At 47.2% G+C, this 20,097-nt stretch overlaps 1 protein-coding gene across 3 annotated transcripts in view; it reads left to right on the forward strand.

Annotated features, from left to right (window-relative positions):
- The window catches only part of PDE8A (phosphodiesterase 8A), a 2,216,737-nt gene that overhangs the window by 1,458,916 nt on the left and 737,724 nt on the right, over positions 1–20,097 (forward strand). For all 3 annotated transcript variants that reach the window (XM_069222557.1, XM_069222555.1, XM_069222556.1), the window contains exon 13: positions 19,689–19,759. In XM_069222557.1, coding sequence (XP_069078658.1) covers positions 19,689–19,759 — 71 coding nt within the window. The remainder of the gene's footprint in view (positions 1–19,688; positions 19,760–20,097) is intronic.

A 20,097-nucleotide genomic window follows, 5' to 3' on the forward strand; every position in this document is an offset into this window, starting at 1 on the left:
AGCACCAGTCTAGGTCTTTCTTCCAGTCCCCCAGGCATGGCGGTTCCTCTGCCCCACCAGCATCGTACAATGTTACGTTTTGCAACCATCATGCTCAGTGTAACCCAGATTTGCTCCATTCTCGACATATCAGTGAAGTTCCAAAATCTAAGGAGACACTGTTTCACGTCTAGTTCCAGCAAATGGCCACTCACAACAGGTATCCAATCAAGTACTTTTTGCCAACATTGTTGTACCACAGGACAGGCCCATAGGATGTGGAAAAAGGTCCACAGTGTTTACGGCAGCTATTGTCTTGTACCTTCCCCATTTTCATTAGCAAGGTACAAGAATAATATGCCTTTTGTAGGATTTTCAGTTGTATTAGGCGAAAGTGCAGTCTTATTGCTACTTTCCTTGGGGAAGCTAGGGCTTCTTGCCATTAGTCATCCTCCAAGGTGTCTAGATCTTTTTCCCATTGCATTCGTAAGTGGGTCTGTGTGCCTGGCATATTGTTTATTCGTTTTTTAGATGTGAGGGATATGGCTTTACTGGGCATGTTTGTGTCAAGCAATATACTTTCGGGGGGGGGGTGCTTCATGGAGTGTGGTGCTGTTGGAGGTAAGGCTTGGGTTAGTGTGTGGCATATCTGGAGGTCTAAGTAAGGTTTTGTGGGCGCTAGCTGGTAGTCTGTTTGCAGGTCAGGAAATGAGATCATTTCACAATGTTTCCATAAATCACCAACTTTAGACAGGCTTATAAGGTCCTATTTTGAAGATCCCTGTTGTGTCCCAAGGTTGCCCAGACTGGCTGTGTCCCAGAGGGGGGTGGCTTGTGTTATTTTACTATGCCAACCCATGGCTTGTGACACTGCCGGATAGGGCTTGTAGGATGCATTAGCCATCTGTCCATCCAGAAGGTGGGTTTGGTCTCTGGGAGGGAAATCCAGTAATACACCATCAACAGTTGGGCAGCTCAGTAGTATTTTTGAATATCTGGGAGGGTGATTCCTCCCTCATACCAAGAGTTTGTGAGTTTACAAGTAGCAATCCGCGATTGTGCTCCACCCCAGAGAAGTGCTCTCACCTCCCTCTCGATAGCTTTGAAATAGGATCCTTGACTCAGGTATGGGGTGCTGTGTGGTACGTAAAGGAAGAGAGGCAAGGGCATAATTTTAAATAGGGCCACCCGGCCTAAGAGAGAAAGAGGCAATGCCCTTTTGTTTAAGGCGATTTAGGGTTGGCACTAGGTTATTGGTGTAGAAACTGTTAAGGTCGCGAGTGACATAGATTCCCAGATAATGGAACCCATCTTGTGCTACCTTTGCCCCACACTCTCTAGGGCAGTTTTGGCTTATCCCCATGGAGTATGTAGATTGTGCTTTTCTGCCAGTTAATTTTGTAACCTGAATAGGTTCTGAATTGGGCGAGTGCATTATCCTGTCAATGGTTGTTGGTGGGTCAGAGACGTAGAGCAGGATGTTGTCTGCGTAGAGTGAAATTCTGTCTCCCCAATCTTCCAACCATTGCAGGCCTCGGATCAGGGGGTCCTGCCTAATCCAAGCCGCTAGGGGCTCCAAGGCGAGAGCAATTATTAGTGGTGAGAGTGGGCAACCTTGACAGGTGCTGTGTCGGAGCCAAAATGTCTGGGACGCACCGCTGTTGGCCACGACTCAGGCCAAGAGTTTGGAGTATAGGAGTTGACCCATTGTGGACCAAACCCCATCTTTTTCAGCACTGCAAACATATGGGACCATTCTGTTGTATTGAAAGCCATTTTGGCATCCAAGGAGAGAACCAGAGCATCCTCACGTAGTGAGGTGGTCCACCCAAACATCCCCTGGAGCCACCGCAGATTCCGGGAAGTGTTTCTGCCTGGCATGAAGCCAGTTTGGTCTGGGTGAAAAATGATCGTTATTAGCTGTACTAATCATGAGGCCAGGGCCTTTAATTAATTTCGGCGTTTAAAAGTGATATGGGTCTATAGTATGACCATTTATCCGGAGGCTTTCCATTTTTATGCATGACTATTATATTTGCTATTCATTGGTCTTTAGGGAGGGATCAAAGTGTGCAACTTTCTTGGAGCATTTTAAGCAGATGTGGGGGCAATCTTCGCAACCTTGAGCCCATTGGGGCCCTACCGCCTTGCCTGAGTGTAGTTCTCTATTAGCCCTGGCTATGTCTGCTTCAGTAAGGTCCTCTTCTAACATATTTCTGTCTTCCTGTGAGAGACCTGGAAGTTGCAGATCAGCTAGTAATTCTGCTGACTTGTCTACTTGTAGCGGCTGTTACCAGTAAGTATGTGTGAGTGTAGTAGGTAGCAAAAATCTCTGTCACCGTCTGTTTACCTTTCACAAGCTTGTTCACTTCGGCCCAAATAGTGGAGACCCATCGGTTTGCTGTTTCACGTTTATCGAGCCATGCTAGGAGTTTTCCGGCTTTGTCTTCAGCTCTGTGAATACGGTGCAGGGTTGTGCGATGTTCGTTTTTGCCCTCATTGGTTGCTAGGTCTTTATACTCTTTTTAATTCAAACTGAGTGTGTGTTGTGTGTTGGATGGTTTGGTCTGCTGTGGTTACGAATTCGGCTTCTAGTCTGGCTATTTCCTGCTTTAGTGTCTAAGTTTGCGCCCATTTATCTTTAAGGTGCCCTGTGATCAGTGACAGTCCCTGTCCTTTTATTACTGTCTTGAATGCTTCCCAGAAGGTCTGGACAATAGTTTTGTTCAGTGGCTATACTAAGACCCTGTCATAATTGTGGGATTTTGGAATGCCAGGGATGAAGCATTATATCTCTTGTACGACCTCTAAGTGACTGTAGACTGTCCATACCGGTGAATAGTCAGAGATACCTCTGCCAAGTGTTGGATTTTGTGAAAGTGGGGAGTGTAGCTAGCTAGTGTTAGGATATAGTAAATATGGGATAGGCTGTTGTAGGCTCCAGAGTGAAAAGTGTATTGTTTCACTAGGGAATTGTGGAAGCGCCAGACATCCATGAGTCCCAAGATTGACAGAAAATCTGCAAGGGGCTGCTTTGGGTACCCTGTCTGTCTGGGAGGGAATCTGTTGATATGGTCATTAAGAGCCATGTTGAAGTCTCCACCCATTATGGAGGAGCAAAAGTGGTTTACTCAATTCAGGGAACGTGAGTGTGTGAAGTTAAGCAGGAACATAAACAGATGATGTGTTGATTGTTCTGTTCTCCCACATCCCAGTTGTCACCAAAGCCTTTTGAGTATCCCACATGCACCACCAGTTTCTATCTACAGCAGTTCATGGCTTGACATGAGTTGCCCTTAAGATGAGTCTCCTGTAAGAGGGTTACGCTATGCTTGATTTTGTCCCCTAGTCCATTGACGTTCCAGGAGACCAATTTCAGTTGTGAGTCCATCACCTGAGTGGTTGTATGTGTTTGTGATTGTATCGGCGAGAAACTGGTGCAACGTTGTGCGACCTGATGAGTATCTGAGGGGACCAGTATCACTCAGAGAAAAGTTCAGTGTTGGGTGCAGTGTGAAACCGAAATAGTAACATGAGCAACAAAAAAGATGAACCTCAAACAAAATTCTCAAAAGAAAACCCCCTCCCTGCTTGTGGACCTTAAGCTGTCCGCCTCCCCAACATTGCAGTGCGCATGTCGACCCATAACATTCTTACATCTCTTACATAACATTCTTACAACTGTATGGTAGAGGCTAGGCCCAAGAGTATAGGTACTACCCCTCCCCCCAGTCTATACCCAAACTAAAGTCTAATTTCTAATCCAAGTTTGTGAGCAGGGAAGGACAGTGTGTCTCTAGATGATGATGATGGTGGTCACCTCTGGCCTTCAGTGACGAAGTAGTGGTTTTCTACGGTAGTCTTTTCCTGAGAGAGCTCGACCCGGTGCGTTTTTTTGATGTGGGTGTGGAGCTGTGTTCCGGGGAACCGCTGATGCGACTTTGTGTGGGACTCCATGTTCTTTCATTGGTGCGGTCGTGTCTGTGTCTTTTTGCTGTAGAAAAATCTATTTTCTTGGGACCACGTTTTTAGGGTTTTTACGTGAATCAGTATAGCAGGGCCAAAACTGCAGCCGATAAAATAAACGCAATGGCTTTTTAACAGTTGGTCCAATTTAGGAATTAAACATTTCATTTGTTATAGTATTGCCTACTTTTTATTTTTATTTTGGGGCGCATGTACAAATCCCTTGGAATTCAGAATGTGTTCTTCACCGAGCACAAGTATTGGTTTGCGAACATTAATGCACTAGTAAACGAAATAGGTGTGATTTTTCAATTGGGTAAATGTAATCTACAGTTTAATTTTGCACTCTCAATTTTTATTCGAATTTACGACAAAAAATATTTTCTTATATGAACAAACATGCTTTGGAAAGTGTTTCCATGGACGTCAGCTGCGATCCCTGGATTGCCTCTTGCTACCGCTGACACTGCCTTTGCGACCCCTGCCCTCAGAGGTGGAATACGGGGGCAGCTCGTCGTAATGGACGTCGGTTGGGGCTCAATTTTCCTTGTTTTCTGACAACGTTTTTTTGCCAAATAGAGAATAAAATAATTCTCTGTTAGTGCAATAAAACGGAGTACAGTTAGCTGGGATATGACCCTATCTGACAGCTGAGGTAAGTAAAAAATACCTTTAAATGTATGTTGTGTGCGTGCTTTTGGATGAGAGTGTTTATGTGAGAGTACGTGAATGTGTCTATGTAAGCATGTGTGTGTAAGTGAAAATAAAGATCAAACAGTGCATAATGTCCCTTCCGCTACCCCTGAAATTCTGATGAATTGTATCCCTTGAGTGTTTTCCCCTCTTTTCGTCCATAAACGATCCTACCCTTGGCAACCATTTACAGGTTCTGAAACTTGCTGTTTTTGAATACTCCCAACGTGAGTTTGTGAGAGTTCACTGTTTGATGCAGGTGGCCCTACCCTGGGACGCCAATATAGTGCCCTTATTGCTCAGCTTTACTGACATGTAAAATTACTCATGCTGGTGTCATTTTATCTTTAAGCAAATCAAATTACGAGTGCACATTCGTGTTTTGTGAATTACAAAGGTGAGTGTACATTTGTAAATGATTGCCGTTTACACACCTAAGGTGCACACATAGATTTGTGGCTTCGGGTGTTGTAACCTCAGCTGTAGAGTATGTTGTGCTAATTGCATATAGGCATTGTGGGGGACGTTGGAATCGTGACCGGGGCAAGTCTGCACAACATAGAGTGCTATTTGGAAATCTTCAAATGGAAAAAATCACCAAACAAAAAATGAGAGCGTGCAAAAAGAATAATACAAAAGAAGAATTAGAAGAGAAAAGTGGCATAAGGCATGTGCATGCATTTCTAGTATGGGCTGCCTTTGAGCTTTGCACAATTGCGCCGGAGTTTTAAGGGAACTTCCATGAGGTTGTGAAAAATGAGCAATGGTTGTGAGTAGCCTCGCGGTGAGAAAATGGCTGGTTATTTTGATATCACTGTGCGCAATTTGTGTTATTCTGCTATACAGGATAAAACAATGGGTAAGGAAGAGTATGGGTGTTGATAATAGCAAGCAGAAACGAATAGGTTCCTACGAGTTCCATATATATTAATTAAGCTATGCCTAAATGTTCATGTGCAAAAGGAAAACCCTAACTCTGTCCCCGCCCCCATTCAAGTAATTATAATTCGCGTTCTGTCTTGTTAGAATTCATTGATAGTGTTGGCACTTTTGACAGCTAGTACTGCTGCTTTGATAGTACTAGCGATTGTTACCTTCTGTCCTAGCTTTTTATAGCCACACCTGGACATGTGGGAATGGAATATGGAAACATTTCAAACAGTATAGAGAGATTAAAATTGAAGGGTGAAACGAAATTATAGTCAACCGCGATTTTTCAAAGAAGCCACGTTGAAAAATTAAGAATAGATTGAGATAAGTATTGGAAACCTTTACCCTGTACAGAAGTCGAACAGTCAAGACGTGAGAAAGTAGAGTAAAATGTGAGTTCTGGCGGTGAAAGTCAAAACGCTTGATTTTGCAAATTCTGTGTATTTGAAAATAGTAGATGAAGGTTTTGAAGAATGAAATAAGCGGAGCCATTTGGAAGAAGACAGCAAGTATACATGGTGATAGTGACATTGAAAAATACCTGTGAATAAAATACCAGGGTCTATGAAAGCCTACATAAACGAAGCTGAGAAAAATGAGAAAGACGGGGAAGAGGATTATCCAGATTTTAGCTGCAAGTAGATGGGTAGAAATGTTAAAAGGAAAATATGTATTTGTAAAACACCAGCATGAATTGTGAGAATGAACGCAAAGGTTTGAAGTCTGTAGAGTGACTCCGCCTGATAAGAGGACTTGAGGGTTGCTTCTTGGGTAGCAAAGAGTAAAAGTGCAGGGGATGAGAGGACTAACCTGACAAGAATCTGGAACAGGCAAAATTGCATTCCAGGTTAACTTCTGCTAGACTCACTCCCTGGCCATTCTGCATTTGCATTTGCACTCCATCTCACTGCCATTCCGCTTGCTGCCCTAAACCTCCCTGAAAGTGGCACCCTTTCCATCACAACTGCAGGTCTTTAGCCGTGATGCAGAATCCCTGCTCTCTGTCCCTTTTCATATGAACTACCCATTGCGTTCAGCGCTGATCCACACTACTTTAGTGCGCACTTACATATATAATTATTAGACGGGGATGCTGTGAACTGGTCAAGTAAAGAGTTTTCTGAAAATGAAGCAGCATTAACTTTGTTGAATCACGTGGAAACATGTTGAAGAATTAAGAGAATACATAAGTGTCTTGCAGAGGTAAAATTGTTAGCGGCAGGAAAAAAAGGGTGATCTCTTAGTAGTGTGCCAGGAAAAACCAGACAGAAAGGAGTAAATGGATTTCACAATTAGTACTTGATGGTACACATGATATTCAATACGTTCATAGAGGATATCATTGGGATAAATATAATTGACAGTAGCAGTTAAACAGGGAGGGATCAAGAGAATGTTTTCTAAGAAGTGTTATAATAATGGTAAGCTTAGAAGAGCCAAAAATAGCATATTAGAAAGAAGAAATAAATTTAAAGAATGCAATAATGCAAGTGTAGGAGGCTGGCCTGGCTTATAGTGGGTACCTTGTGGTACTTAGACCTTGTGCCAGGTCCAGTTATCCCTTATTATTAGATTAGTAGTGTTCTAGCACTTTAGGCTGATAGAGGTAGCTAGCTATGGCAGAGCAGATTAGGCTGAATTAGGAGACATGCAAAGCTCCTACTATACCACTTATATCATATAGCACTATATCATAAGAAACACAATACTCAGAGTTACTATAAATAAAGGTACTTTATTTTAGTGACAATATGCCAAAAGTATCTCAGAGGATATACTCCCTTAGGAGGTAAGTAATATACACAAAATATACACACAAACCAAAATCAGGTAAGTAAACAGTTAGAAAACTAGTGCAAACAATGTAGAACACAGCAGAATGCAATAGGAGACAAAAGGCCTAGGGGCAACACAAACCATATACTCCAAAAGTGGAATGCGAACCACGAATGGACCCGAGGCCTAGTGTAGTGTGTAGAGGGTCGCTGGAAGTGTAAGAAAACACTAAGGGTGTCCAAGATACCCCACCCCAAGACCCTGAAAAGTGGGAGTAAAGTTACCCTACTACCCCAGAAAGACAGTAAAGTCGAGATAGGGGATTCTGCAAAGGCAACAACTGACTGCAAAGCACTGAAGACGGATTCCTGGACCTGAGGACCTGCAAAGGAAGGGGACCAAGTCCAAGAGTCAGGCAAGTGTCCAGGGGGGGCAGGAGCCCACTAAACCCCGGATGAAGGTGCAAAAGGGCTGCCTCCAGGTGGAAGAAGCCAAAGATTCTGCAACAATGGAATGTGCCAGGAACTTCTCTTTTGGTCAGAAGATGTCCCACAGCGTGCTGGAGGATGCAGAGTTGTTTCCCTGCAGAAAGACCGCAAACAAGCCTTGCTAGCTGCAAGAGTCGCGGTTGAAGATAATGGGTGCTGCCCGGGCCCAGGAAGAACCAGGAGGTCGGCCCTTGGAGGAGAGACAGAGGGGGCGCTCAGCAACAGAGAGAGCCCACGCAGAAGCAGGCAGCACCCGCAGAAGCACTTGAACAGACGTTCAAGAAATCTGAGCACAGCAGTCGTCTCAACACAAGAGGGTCCCACGAAGCCGGTGGTCAACTCAGCGAGTTGAGCAATGCAGGACGGAGTGCTGGGGACCTGGGCTGTGCACGAAGGACTCCTTGCAAAAGTGCACAGAAGGCCTAGCAGCTGCAGATCACGCAGTACACAGGATTACTGTCTGGCATGGGGAGGCAAGGACTTACCTACACCAAATTTGGACAGAAGGACCGCTGGACTGTGGGGGTCACTTGGATCCAGCTCCTGTGTTCCAGGGACCACGCTCGTCAAGATGAGAGGGGACCCAGAGGACCGGTGATGCAGAAGTTTGGTGCCTGCGTTAGCAGGGGCAAGATTCCGTCGACCCATGGGAGATTTCTTCTTGGCTTCCAGTGCAGGGTGAAGGCAGACAGCCCTCAGAGCATGCACCACCAGGAAACAGTCAAGAAAGCCAGCAGGATTAGGCGCTACAATCTTGCTGGTAGTCGTCTTGCTACTTTGTTGCAGTTTTGCAGGCGTCCTGGAGCAGTCAGCGGTCGATCCTTGGCAGAAGTTGAAGAGAGAGATGCAGAGGAACTCTGGTGAGCTTTTGCATTAGTTATCTGAAGAGAAACCCGCAGGAGAGACCCTAAATAGCCCTCAGAGGAGGACTGGCTACCTAATCAGGTAAGAGCCTATCAGGAGGGGTCTCTGACCTCATCTGCTGGCACTGGCCACTCAGAGGTCTCCATTGTGCCCTCACACCTCTTTCATGATGGCAGAGGTCTGGGACACACTTGTGGAGCTCTGGGTACCACCCCTGGGGTGGTGATGGACAGGGGAGTGGTCACTCCCTTTTCCTTTGTCCAGTTTCGCGCCAGAACAGGGGCTGGGGGATCCCTGAACTGACTGGTGTAGACTGGCTTATGCAAGGAGGGCACCATCTGTGCCCTTAAAAGCATTTCCAGAGGCTGGGGGAGGCTACTCCTCCCCAGCCCTTAACACCTATTTCCAAATGGAGAGGGTGTAACACCCTCTCTCAGAGTAAATCATTTGTTCTGCCTTCCTGGGACTGGGCTGCCCAGACCCCAGGAGGGCAGAAACCTGTCTGAGAGTTGTCAGCAGCAGTAGCTGCAGAGAAAACCCCAGAGCTCTAGTTTGGCAGTACCTGGGGTCCATGCTGGAGCCCGGGGGATGCATGAGATTGGCACCCCAATACAAGATTTGGCTTGGGGGGACAATTCCATGATCTTAGACATGTTACATGGCCATGTTCAGAGTTTCCATTGTGAAGCTACATATAGGTATTGACCTATATGTAGTTCACATGTGTAATGGTGTCCCCGTACTCACAAAGTCCGGGGAAATTGCCCTGAACAATGTGGGGGCACCTTGGCTAGTGCCAGGGTGCCCTCACACTTAGTAACTTTGCACCTAACCTTCACCAAGTGAGGGTTAGACATATAGGTGACTTTTCTTTTTTTTGTAAACAGTTTATTGCAATTTCGGTCAACCAGTGAGCAGGTAAACATAGTATAAGATAACATACAATGATCTACATAGACTCTGAGGACAGGAGCTTTTTCAACCTACACATCCCTGCTCTAACAGCAATAACATGTTGCAACATCAACCCTACCCCCCACCCCTCAACCTCCCCAACAGTGCCCCACCCCCCAGTGATGATATTGGTAGCATATCTGGACAGTTGTATTGTATGTAGGTGTGCTATGAAAGAGTCGGCCCTCCGCTCATAATGTAAGAGTGTATCCCTCGTCTAGTCCATCCGTAGGATCCTGCCCCGGGGTCATCCGTAATGGCACCAATGGACTGGGTCTATCGGCATCTTCACAAAGCATCCAACCATCATTCAATCAGGGGTCTGGACCCAATCGACATTCCTCCTTAAAGGAGTCTAATATCACATCCCAACCTTGCGCCGCCTCCAGGGGCCACCAACCCCTTCTGGCCTCACCAGGTAGAACAGCGCTCTCGCACCCAGCCCACTTAGTTAGTTCTCTAGTCCATTGGGACAGTCTCGGCCCAACTGGATTCTTCCAGGACATTGCTATTTCCCTCTTGGCCAGTACGTAGGCCAAGTCCCGGAACCTGATGATTATTTTGTACTTAGCCGTGCGTGGAAACCAGCCAAGCAGACAATAACCTATTGTGCAGGGGACTTCCCTTCCTATCGCTCCAGCAACCAGTTGGCTCACCTCCGCCCAATACAACTCTGCCGTAGGGCAGCTCCAGAACATATGCTTAAATTCCGCCTTCTCTAGCCCGCACCTCGGGCAATGTACTCCCTCCGCTCCAAAGTACCTGCTGATCCGCTCAGGGGTGAGATATGCCCTATGTAGTACATAAAAATTAATAATCTTAAATCTGGCATTGCGAGTCATTTGGGGAAGCCCCCCAGAATACGCTGCCAGTCCGCATCGGATATAGTTGTGCCCAGGTCTACTTCCCAGGACGATTTGAGCTGAGTCAAAGTCATGGTCCTATCCCCGTGAACCCTGCAGTAGAGATTAGAAACTGCCTTAAAGGTGCCAGAAGAAGTCGCCAAATATGTACAAGTTGTTTGTGCAGTGAGCTCTCCTGTCTGTCTCAGCCAGTGTTTCCTGATACTAGCCACTACTGAGCCATATAATAAGAAGTGCCCTCCCTGTAGACCGAACTGTGTCCGAAGGACTTCAAAAGGCATCAGCGTCCTCTCCGTAAATTGTGCTCCTACTGTATGTATCCCGGCCTCCACCCAGGACTGGAGTCCACCCCAGTCACCCCGATGGGGCAAAGCTCTTAGGGACAAGAGGAGTAAGTCAGGGGAGTAAGGGGCCTTTACCTTAAGTTTACGTAAGAAGCTCCTCCAACAGCGAGCAAGGACTTTAAATTCAAGGGAGTCATGCGTCCCAGTACCCGACACCCCAACAACAGTTCGTATAATCTAGTCTCTGGGGGAGTTAATCCCTTTACCCCCAACCCAGTCGCTGCTCTGTTGGCTATCCACTGCGCCAACCACTGGAGCTGCGCTGCCAAGTAGTAAGCCTCAAAGTCAGGGACCGCCAGGTCCCCGTCTGTGGACCGCCTCTGGAGTTTGGCCAGAGCCACTCGCTTTCGTCCACCCCTTCAGAGAAAAGCAATGACCATGGACTTCAGTTCTTCAAGCATGGCCTTAGGAATCCATACTGGCAGGACTGTGAAATGGTACAGGAGGCGAGGCAACACCACCATTTTAAGGATGGCTACCCTCCCCGCTACAGATAGAGGTAAGGTTTGCCAGAAAGCCATGTTGGAACGGAGGGACCGCAACAAGCCTCCGATATTGCTGTCTATTATATCCTGTGGGCCATGGAAAATCTTGACCCCCAAGTATGAGAGGCATCTTGGAACCCACTGGACATTTCCCAACTCCAATGGTGGGGTTACAGTAGCGTTCAAGGGAAACAGGCCAGTCTTGCCCCAATTCACCCGAAGTCCAGAGAGCTCACCAAACTGCGAAAGCATCCGTTGGGTTCGGGGAGGGTCTCTGTGTACATCGTCTAAAAAGATCAGCAGGTCATCCGCGTACAACGCTATCTGATGTCTCCTGCCCCCTGCCACTATGCCGGGACCCCCACCACCACTGCGCGCTGTGGCCGCCAATGGCTCCATAGCCAGTGCAAACAGCAGCGGCGATAGGGGACACCCCTGTCTGGTACCCCGCTCAACCACATAAGGTCTGGATATAGTCCGTCCTGTCCGTACCCTAGCAGTGGGCTCGGTATACAACAATCTGACCCAGGCAATGTATTCAGGTCCGAAATGAAGGCGGGACATCACTGTATAAAGGAAAGCCCACTCCAAGCTATCAAAGGATTTTTCTATATTGACTGCAAGCACTCCAGGGGCTGGGCTAGTCGAATTCTGATAGTTCATGACCGCTATAAATCTGCGTATGTTATCCGCTGTGTTGCGCCCCGGGATGAACCCTGCCTGGTCAGTATGTATTAGCGTTGCCATGTGGGGGAGCAGTTTAGAGGCCAGTACTTTGCTGAGGATCTTGTAATCCAGGTTCAGCATGGATGTCTGTATGCCCCGGCTTCCGCAGGATTTTTCCCAGGTTTAAGCAAGGGCACTTCCTGTTGCCAGCAAAATTCCTCGGTCTCTGGCGGATTGATATAGAATCTCGAGCCTAGGAGCTAACAAATCTATATACATGGCATAGAATTCGATAGGAAGACCATCTGTCCCCGGAGTCTTTCCCATCGATAGTTCACCAATGGCCCTCCGAATCTCTGGTTGTGTAATGGCACCCTCAAGTTGTGTCGCAGCGTCTGGTGGTAGTGTCTGCAACTGCAGCCTAGATACATAACTATCGGTGGAGTTACCGTCAGGACGAAGAGTACTTTTATATAATCGTTCGTAAAAGGTCATAAGGTGAGAGTTAATTTGCTCCTGCCCGTGAAGGGGATTCCCCCCATTCCGATAAAATTTCCAGGATAGGTGATGCCTTATGCGTTTGCGATACTACCCATGCTAACATCCGACCCGCTTTGTCTCTCTCCCCGTGTGCTCGTGTGATATAGTTTTGGTAGTCGAAGCATCGAAGACGCTCCACACAGTCAGTGACCGTTGCTCTAAGATAGTAGGTTGAAGGAGCGGATTTTCAGACTTTTCTTTCTCCACCTCCCTCAGCTCACTCTCTGCTTGTTCAGTGTCCCCCACCGCTCCCGCAATACAGCGCCCCCGTACCACCACTTTAAAAGCGTCCCATTCAATCAAAGGGTTATTGGTCGAAGCTTCGTTATCTACAAAGAAGTGGGTAATATGTTGTCTCAGCTCCTCCCGAAATGGTGCGTCTTCTAGGGACTCAGACTTCAGCCGCCAGGTGGGGATGCGGGGAGGGGGTGAACCCCAGCGTAACTCTAGTATCAGAGGGTTATGATCAGAGATTATGCAGGTCAGGTATTCAACATTATGCACCTGAGGGAAGATGCCTGGGGAGCAAAAAAACACATCTAAGCGGACATGGAGCTTATGCCAGGGAGAGAAGTAGGAATAGTCTCTGGACTCAGGGTGTAGTCGTCTCCAGACATCCACCAGCCCCCAATTCGCCTGCCAGGAGGTGAATAGCCCTGCCACTCTCATCAGAGGGGAATCATGTAACGGAGGATGCGAGCGATCCCTGGAGGGATCGGCCACACAGTTAAAGTCGCCCCCCCCCATCACTAGGGGGAACTGCAAATAGGTGGCTAGGAGGCCCGATAAGCATGCAAAGAACTCACCCTGGTCCCAGTTCGGGGCATAGACATTGATCAACGCTAGGTCTCTTCCCTCCAGTCGACCCTGGATTGCTACAAAACGTCCCTCAGGGTCTATGAGAGTGTCCAATACCTTGAATGGAACCCCGGCTCTGATCCATTTTAAGGCACCCCTGGTGAATGCGGAATAAGAGGTATAGTATGCATGGCCCCTCCACCGTTTCCGCAGTGCTAGCCCCTCAGCCTGGGTTAAATGTGTTTCTTGGAGCAACGCAATCTGAATCCCCCTGTGCTGTAAGTGTGAGAATACCTTATATGTTATGTTATAATGTTATGTTATAATGGTTTATATAGCGCCTAACTGCCCAACGGCCTCGTAGCGCTTATACTGCCATAACGGTGACATACTGTTTAAATTTATACAAGGGATTTAAATTTTAAATAGCCAAGTCTTCAGTTCCTTTCTAAACGACATCTCTTGAGGGTTTACTCTCATCTTGAGAGGGAGATTATTCCAAAGCAAAGCGCCTTGGTATGCTAACGATCTTCCTCCCCATCTGGCTTTCCTCGTTGTTGGAATTATGGCCAGATTAGCTGAGGAGGATCTAAGTGGCCTGGCTGGAATGTAAACCTCTGCCAGTGTTTTCAGCATTTCAGGTCCCTTATCAAATATGGATCTATGAAAGTGGCACAGGGTTTTGAACTGAATCCTTTCCGCTACCGGGAGCCAGTGTAGGGAGACAATTCCTGGCCGTATCGAATGTTGTTTAGGAATGTTTAGTAGCAGACGAGCCGCTGCATTTTGTACCCTTTGTAATCTCTGAATTACATATTTCGGGGAGCCTATAAACAAAGCATTACCATAGTCAATCCGAGCGCCTATTAGTGCCTGGACAACCAATCTTCTGGCTGAGAAAGGTAAAATAGTTAAAACCTTCCTCAGGGTCCTTAGCAGAGCAAAAGCAGTTCCAGCTATTCTATTCGCATGTTGGGCCATTGAGAGAAGAGGGTCCAGCCATACCCCTAAGCTTTTAATGAGACCTTTAGGGGGTGGGAGGGTAGGTACTCCTCTCAGTAGGCTGGAATTGAAAGGGGGAATTTTATTTCCAAAAAACATAACTTCCGTTTTGTCATCGTTGAGCTTTAGTTTACTTTCAGCCATCCAGGTTGCAACTGCTTTCATACACGGACCTAGTGCTGAGCCCATATCTGGGCGGGAATTGGAAAAGGAGACTATCAGCTGCGTATCATCTGCATATGATACTAGATTCAGTCCGAAAGGCTCAACTATGCCTGCTAGTGGCCTCATATAGATGTTAAAAAGTAATGGACTTAAGGCCGAGCCCTGAGGAACACCACAGCTACTGAAGGTGCTCCTAGAGATATACTCTCTATCGAGTACCTGAAATGACCTCCCATATAAAAAGGAGCAAATCCAGTCTAACGCGGTACCGGCAATTCCACATCCTCGCAATCTGTCTATGAGGATTTTTAGGTCAACTGTATCGAAGGCCGCACTTAGGTCAAGGAGGATAATCGCGGTTTCCATGCCTTTATCCATCCTCTTCCTTGCTTCTTCTGTAATGGCAATCAGTGCGGTTTCTGTGCCATGTTTAGGTCTAAAACCCATCTGGGTAGGATGTATAAGATTATTTTCTTCCAGGAGCGTGGATAACTGAGAGTGTACGTGTTTCTCCGCCAGTTTGGCAATTAGAGGCAATTATATCTCTTAGACATTGTGTGCATGCCCCGTACATTCCATGAGAGAAATTTGTAAGTGCCTAACGTCGCCATAACCGTGTTTCAATCCCCATCTGTGACATGCCCCATGCAGGGCTAGCAGATACCACGAAGATCCCTACTCTCACACTATACAACACCAGCAGTCCAATGTTAAACATTCACCACACACCACTCCCCCTAAATAAGCCCCAACAATTAACATCCCAACTCCCCTTCCCCAGGACAAAAGTTTGAAAGGCTCTCATCCAAACTTCGTGAAATGTCAACTAGATCGAAAGCGGGGGAACTTCTAGATCACAAAAGGAGTGGGCCATCGCTCCAATCCCCACTACCGGATTGCAAGATATAGTAGTACTTGTGGACCCAGATCCCATCCAATTGGCGGGTACGACCGCCAGAGTGACAGCCAGTGCGCCCACCTCACCGGCCACTACGGTGTCCGCCAGAGGAGGCCCTCATGACCAGGACAACTGGCGCAAGTGTAGTTCGATGGGAGGACCCTCATATGATACAGTCAGAAGTGCCCGGTGTTATGGCCGGGTCCGATCTGTCGGATACATGGGAAGTCTCGGATTCATGGTCCGAATCAGATGGTTCACAGTCCGAGGCGAACTGTACTTGGGATCCGCGATCAGAGCCGCTCAATGAAGCTGCTGCCTCCATGGCTTTTTGTCTCTCAGTTTGCATCTCCACGGGGGAAGGACTATTTACCATACGGGCCGTGTTGCGCTTAGTCCCTCTCCTGCGTCCATGCTCAGGGCCCTGTGCCGGAGGACCATTCCCCTCATGTGGAAATAGATCAAGCCATTGCCATACCTCCTCTGCCGTAGTGAAAAACTGTGTACTGTCTTTGGTCACTACCCTAAGCTTCGCTGGGAACAGCATGTCATATTGCAGACCCAGTTGGTGCAGTTTCTGTTTTGCATCCCTGAAGGTGGCCCGTTGTTTCTGTACTTCCCGGGAGAAATCTGGGAATATACGTACCGTGTGATTGTCCATTGTGCGATCTCCTTTGGTCATGCTTTGGTGCAACAGGTAATAACTATCTCGGTAATGAAGAAGTCTGGCTATTATAGGTCGCGGGGGCTCCCAGAGGGGGAGGACGTGTCGGAACTCTATGTGCCCTCTCGATTGCAAAAAAAGGCGAAAGTCCATCGTCCACTAAGTCCTCTCGGAGCCACCGCTCGAGGTACCCCGCCAGGCCAGTTTGTGGAACACTTTCAGGCATACCAATCACCCGTATGTTATTGCGTCACAATCTATTTTCCGCATCTTCGGCCCTTAATTCTAGGGCCCTGATCCGGTTCTCCAGCTGTTGCGTAGACTAAGTGGCATCCTTGACCTCCGGAAGAAGCTCTTTAAGTTGTCTGTCGGTGGTGGACACCTTTTCGGGCAGGCGACGTGATCATCTCGCAGTACTGTGAGATCCATGGCCAAAGTGTTGATTTTCCCCTCCAGTGCTACACGCGAAGCCGTTCTAGCTTGTAGGACATCTTGAAGTGTGGGGTCGCCTTGTCCCTCTCCTGAAGCGCCATTCCTGGGGTCAGGCGGGTCTGCCAGTGCCTCAGCTGAGGGCCCACCTTTTTGTTCCATGTCCCTCCGGCGACCGACTTTACCCATTTTCTGGGGTATGGCTCCAACTCCGTCAGGTCGGTGGGCACTGGATATCGACTCTCCAACCTCAGCACTGTATACTGCACCGCCAGAGGGAACGCCAAACTGTGATTAGAGAATTGCTGTTTCCGGTGCTCGGTACTCGTGTAAGAGGTTTATCGCCTTCCAGTGCCAGCTGCACTCCGTGCCCTAGGCTGCCGAGAACCCCTGGGGACTCCACACGTCAGGTAGTCAGGACTCTCTCTCTCCGCCCGGTCAGGGTGTAGACCTGTGGAGCCAAGCAGCCTCGCCGTTCGTGGAGGGCACATTCAAGCATGCATGTCTCCCACCCAGTATCTGGGGGCCCCTTGCACTCTCCTGTAGGCAGCACTGCACATCTAGGCGGTCCCCTGTAGAGGAGGGCCGTATGCACCGTGCCTCAGTGCAGGCCAGGTTCGCCCTATCAAGCCGCCGACGTCGTCCCCCTCGTTCCAGCTCACCTCAGGAGGTTCATGGAGTCAAGCCTCCCAGAAGCACCCTCCGGCGTTGCTGTGCAGACTGCGATCAGTCTCCCTCAGAGGGGAGCAGACAAAGGAGCTCTGCGGGAGCCTTGGAATTATCGCCTCCGACCGTGATCCGCTGGATCCTTACCTCTGGTGCCGGCCGCCATGTTGTGTGTGCCTCGCAGCACCCAGCCGAGCACAGTTGCAGTGCTGGGCCCCACTGTTCGTCGGCGCTGGACCCCCAGAGGGAACCGCCAGGTCCCCTTATAGTTCTTGACTCACAGAGGGGTGGGCTGGATAGGATCCGGGAGTTGCTGCAGTGGATCGTGGGCCGCCGGGAACACCGGTCAGATCGCTGCCGCCATCTTGTTTTTTTCGCAGCACTCCGTCGGCCGCAAATTCGGCCCCAAAACTCTCTTCCCTTTGGGGCCAGGCCCCTCAAAATGAGCCTCGGGACCCTCTCGCACTTTCAGCCAGACAATGGGGTGGGTTGGGGGTCCACTGAATTTCAGGCTGGACTGGAGTGGGGATCGCTAGCAGGAGCCTCACGGAGAGGCTTCTTCTGCCATCGGCATCAGGCCACGCCCCCCTAGACATATAGGTGACTTATAAGTTACTTAAGTGCAGTGTAAAATGGCTGTGAAACAACGTGGACGTTATTTCACTCAGGCTGAAGTGGCAGTCCTGTGTAAGAATTGTCTGAGCTCCCTATGGGTGGCAAAAGAAATGCTGCAGCCCATAGGGATCTCCTGGAACCCCAATACCCTGGGTACCTAGGTACCATATACTATGGAATTATAAGGGTGTTCCAATGTGCCAATCAGCATTGGTGAAAATGGTCACTAGCCTGCAGTGACAATTTTAACAACAGAGAGAGCATAAACACTGAGGTTCTGGTTAGCAGAGCCTCAGTGATACAGTTAGGCAACACACAGGGAACACATATAGGCCACAAACTATGAGCACTGGGGTCCTGGCTAGCAGGATCCCAGTGACACAGGCAAAAACAAACTGAAACACAAGTAAAAATGGGGGTAACATGCCAAGCAAGATGGTACTTTCCTACAGTAAGGAAGACAAAAATGGATTTGATGATGCAGGAAATGGACCCACTAATACCGCCTGATAGTGGCATTTCCCAGAGTACAGTGAAAATGGTGTTTAGTAACTAATGATAATGTTGTAGATAAATAAGTAATGCAAAGGGTATAGGGTGCAAGAAAATAAGAACCTAAGGAGCAGGAAGAATCTGTCCATATTTAAGTGGCTTTTTTAAAGAAGTCTGGAGCAGGAGAAAGTAGAATAATTATAATAGTCAGGTTATAAAAGCGTACTTAGACCACTGAAGGAAAGTTGAGCTAGAGTTCATAAAAAAGTAATCAAGATTTAATGTATGTCCGATTATTTGGCCAACTGGAGAGAGAGATCATAGATTTAATGTAGAGAAGAGAATGGTATGAATATCACTGCCCTTTACAGCAAAAGGTCTAGTTTTCTAGAGAGAAGTTGAGGACCGAGTTGTGATTTATGAGAAGGTTTAATATATTTCGAGGAGTGCAAAGAGCTAAGGCAGTGAGGCAAGGAAGAGAGTTATATACTTATCCGATTTAGATGAAAGGTTGGAAAATGCCATTGAGCAAATCAGTGAAAGGATAGCAGAAGGTTTAGGATTTGGGTCATAAAACATTGACTTAGATGTCAGGGAGCCGACCTAGAAGATTAAATAGGATAAGTACCAGTGGGTTAAGCAGAGTTGAGTAAAGAAGCAGTGGAAATCATCCGGGGAATAGGAGTGTGTTCACTATTAGAAGGAACATGGGGGGAGCAGGTAATGAGAACAAGAGGAGACACAGACATAAACGAATAAGAAGCCGATATTGGTGGTCGGACCCAATGGCTCGGAGAACAGCTAGGGAACGGTGTCCACCAGGAAAGCTGTAGGTGGACAGCTTTAGGCTGTTGAAGGTAACTGTTGTGTTACCAGCAACCGAAATATGCATTGCAGCAATGTGTTTGCTTTTGCTTGTACCACCTCCTATATTTACTTTCGAATGAATGTGGAATTTGACGGAGATGAGAATTTGAAAGAAGGGCTAACTATATTCCTAGTCACTTTTACCCAGCCAGGTGCATATTTGTTGAAACAAAGGTGGCAATGTTAGCAAAAATGGATATGATGCAGTCACAGTGCCCTTTTATGCTCATCTTCTGTATTAGAAAGATAATAGGCGATAAAATCCGCTTCAAGCATTTGTCTCAAAAGGGCAAGCCCCCCTTCCGAGTGAGAAAATGGGGTAAGAGAACTAATAGACAGGAAACTATCATATTCTTCAGAAAATGTTTTTACTTTTGCGAGCATTTGCCCCACACAATGGGGTATTTCTTTAAATATGTTTAATAAATATTTATCCATTTGATTATTGAATTCACGTTATTAACATGAAAGAGATTATTGGTTATTGAGCATTTTATTATGTTGCAATGCTTTGTTAACGACTTTTCTTTTGTGTTTTGAACAGGCAGTTCACAAAGACGGCACTCTTCAATGGCCAGGATACATTCCATGACTATTGAAGCACCTATAACCAAGGTTCACCACGCTTCTTATTTAATTAGCCTTCAGTTCGTATTTTTAAAAGTATATGTTATTTATTATATACCTGACAAGTTTGTTGCAATGACTCAGTAACTGTTCTCTTTATCCCCCCCTTCGCACCTCCGTGTGCTTTATTTCATAAACACAGCATTCATTAACTTTCTTTCTGCGCAGTTAGGTTTTTGTAACTGAACCTGTTGTAACTTCACACACCTCTATTGTTTTCTAGCTTATTGTTTTTGTTTTCTACTTTGATAACCAAACAGAGAAATGTAAAGTGGAAGTGACCCTCATATACTGAATTACCGAATATAGGGCCACATGTACAAATA

This window comes from Pleurodeles waltl, chromosome 3_1 (assembly GCF_031143425.1).
Source record: "Pleurodeles waltl isolate 20211129_DDA chromosome 3_1, aPleWal1.hap1.20221129, whole genome shotgun sequence".
In the NCBI taxonomy this organism is placed as follows: domain Eukaryota; kingdom Metazoa; phylum Chordata; class Amphibia; order Caudata; family Salamandridae; genus Pleurodeles; species Pleurodeles waltl.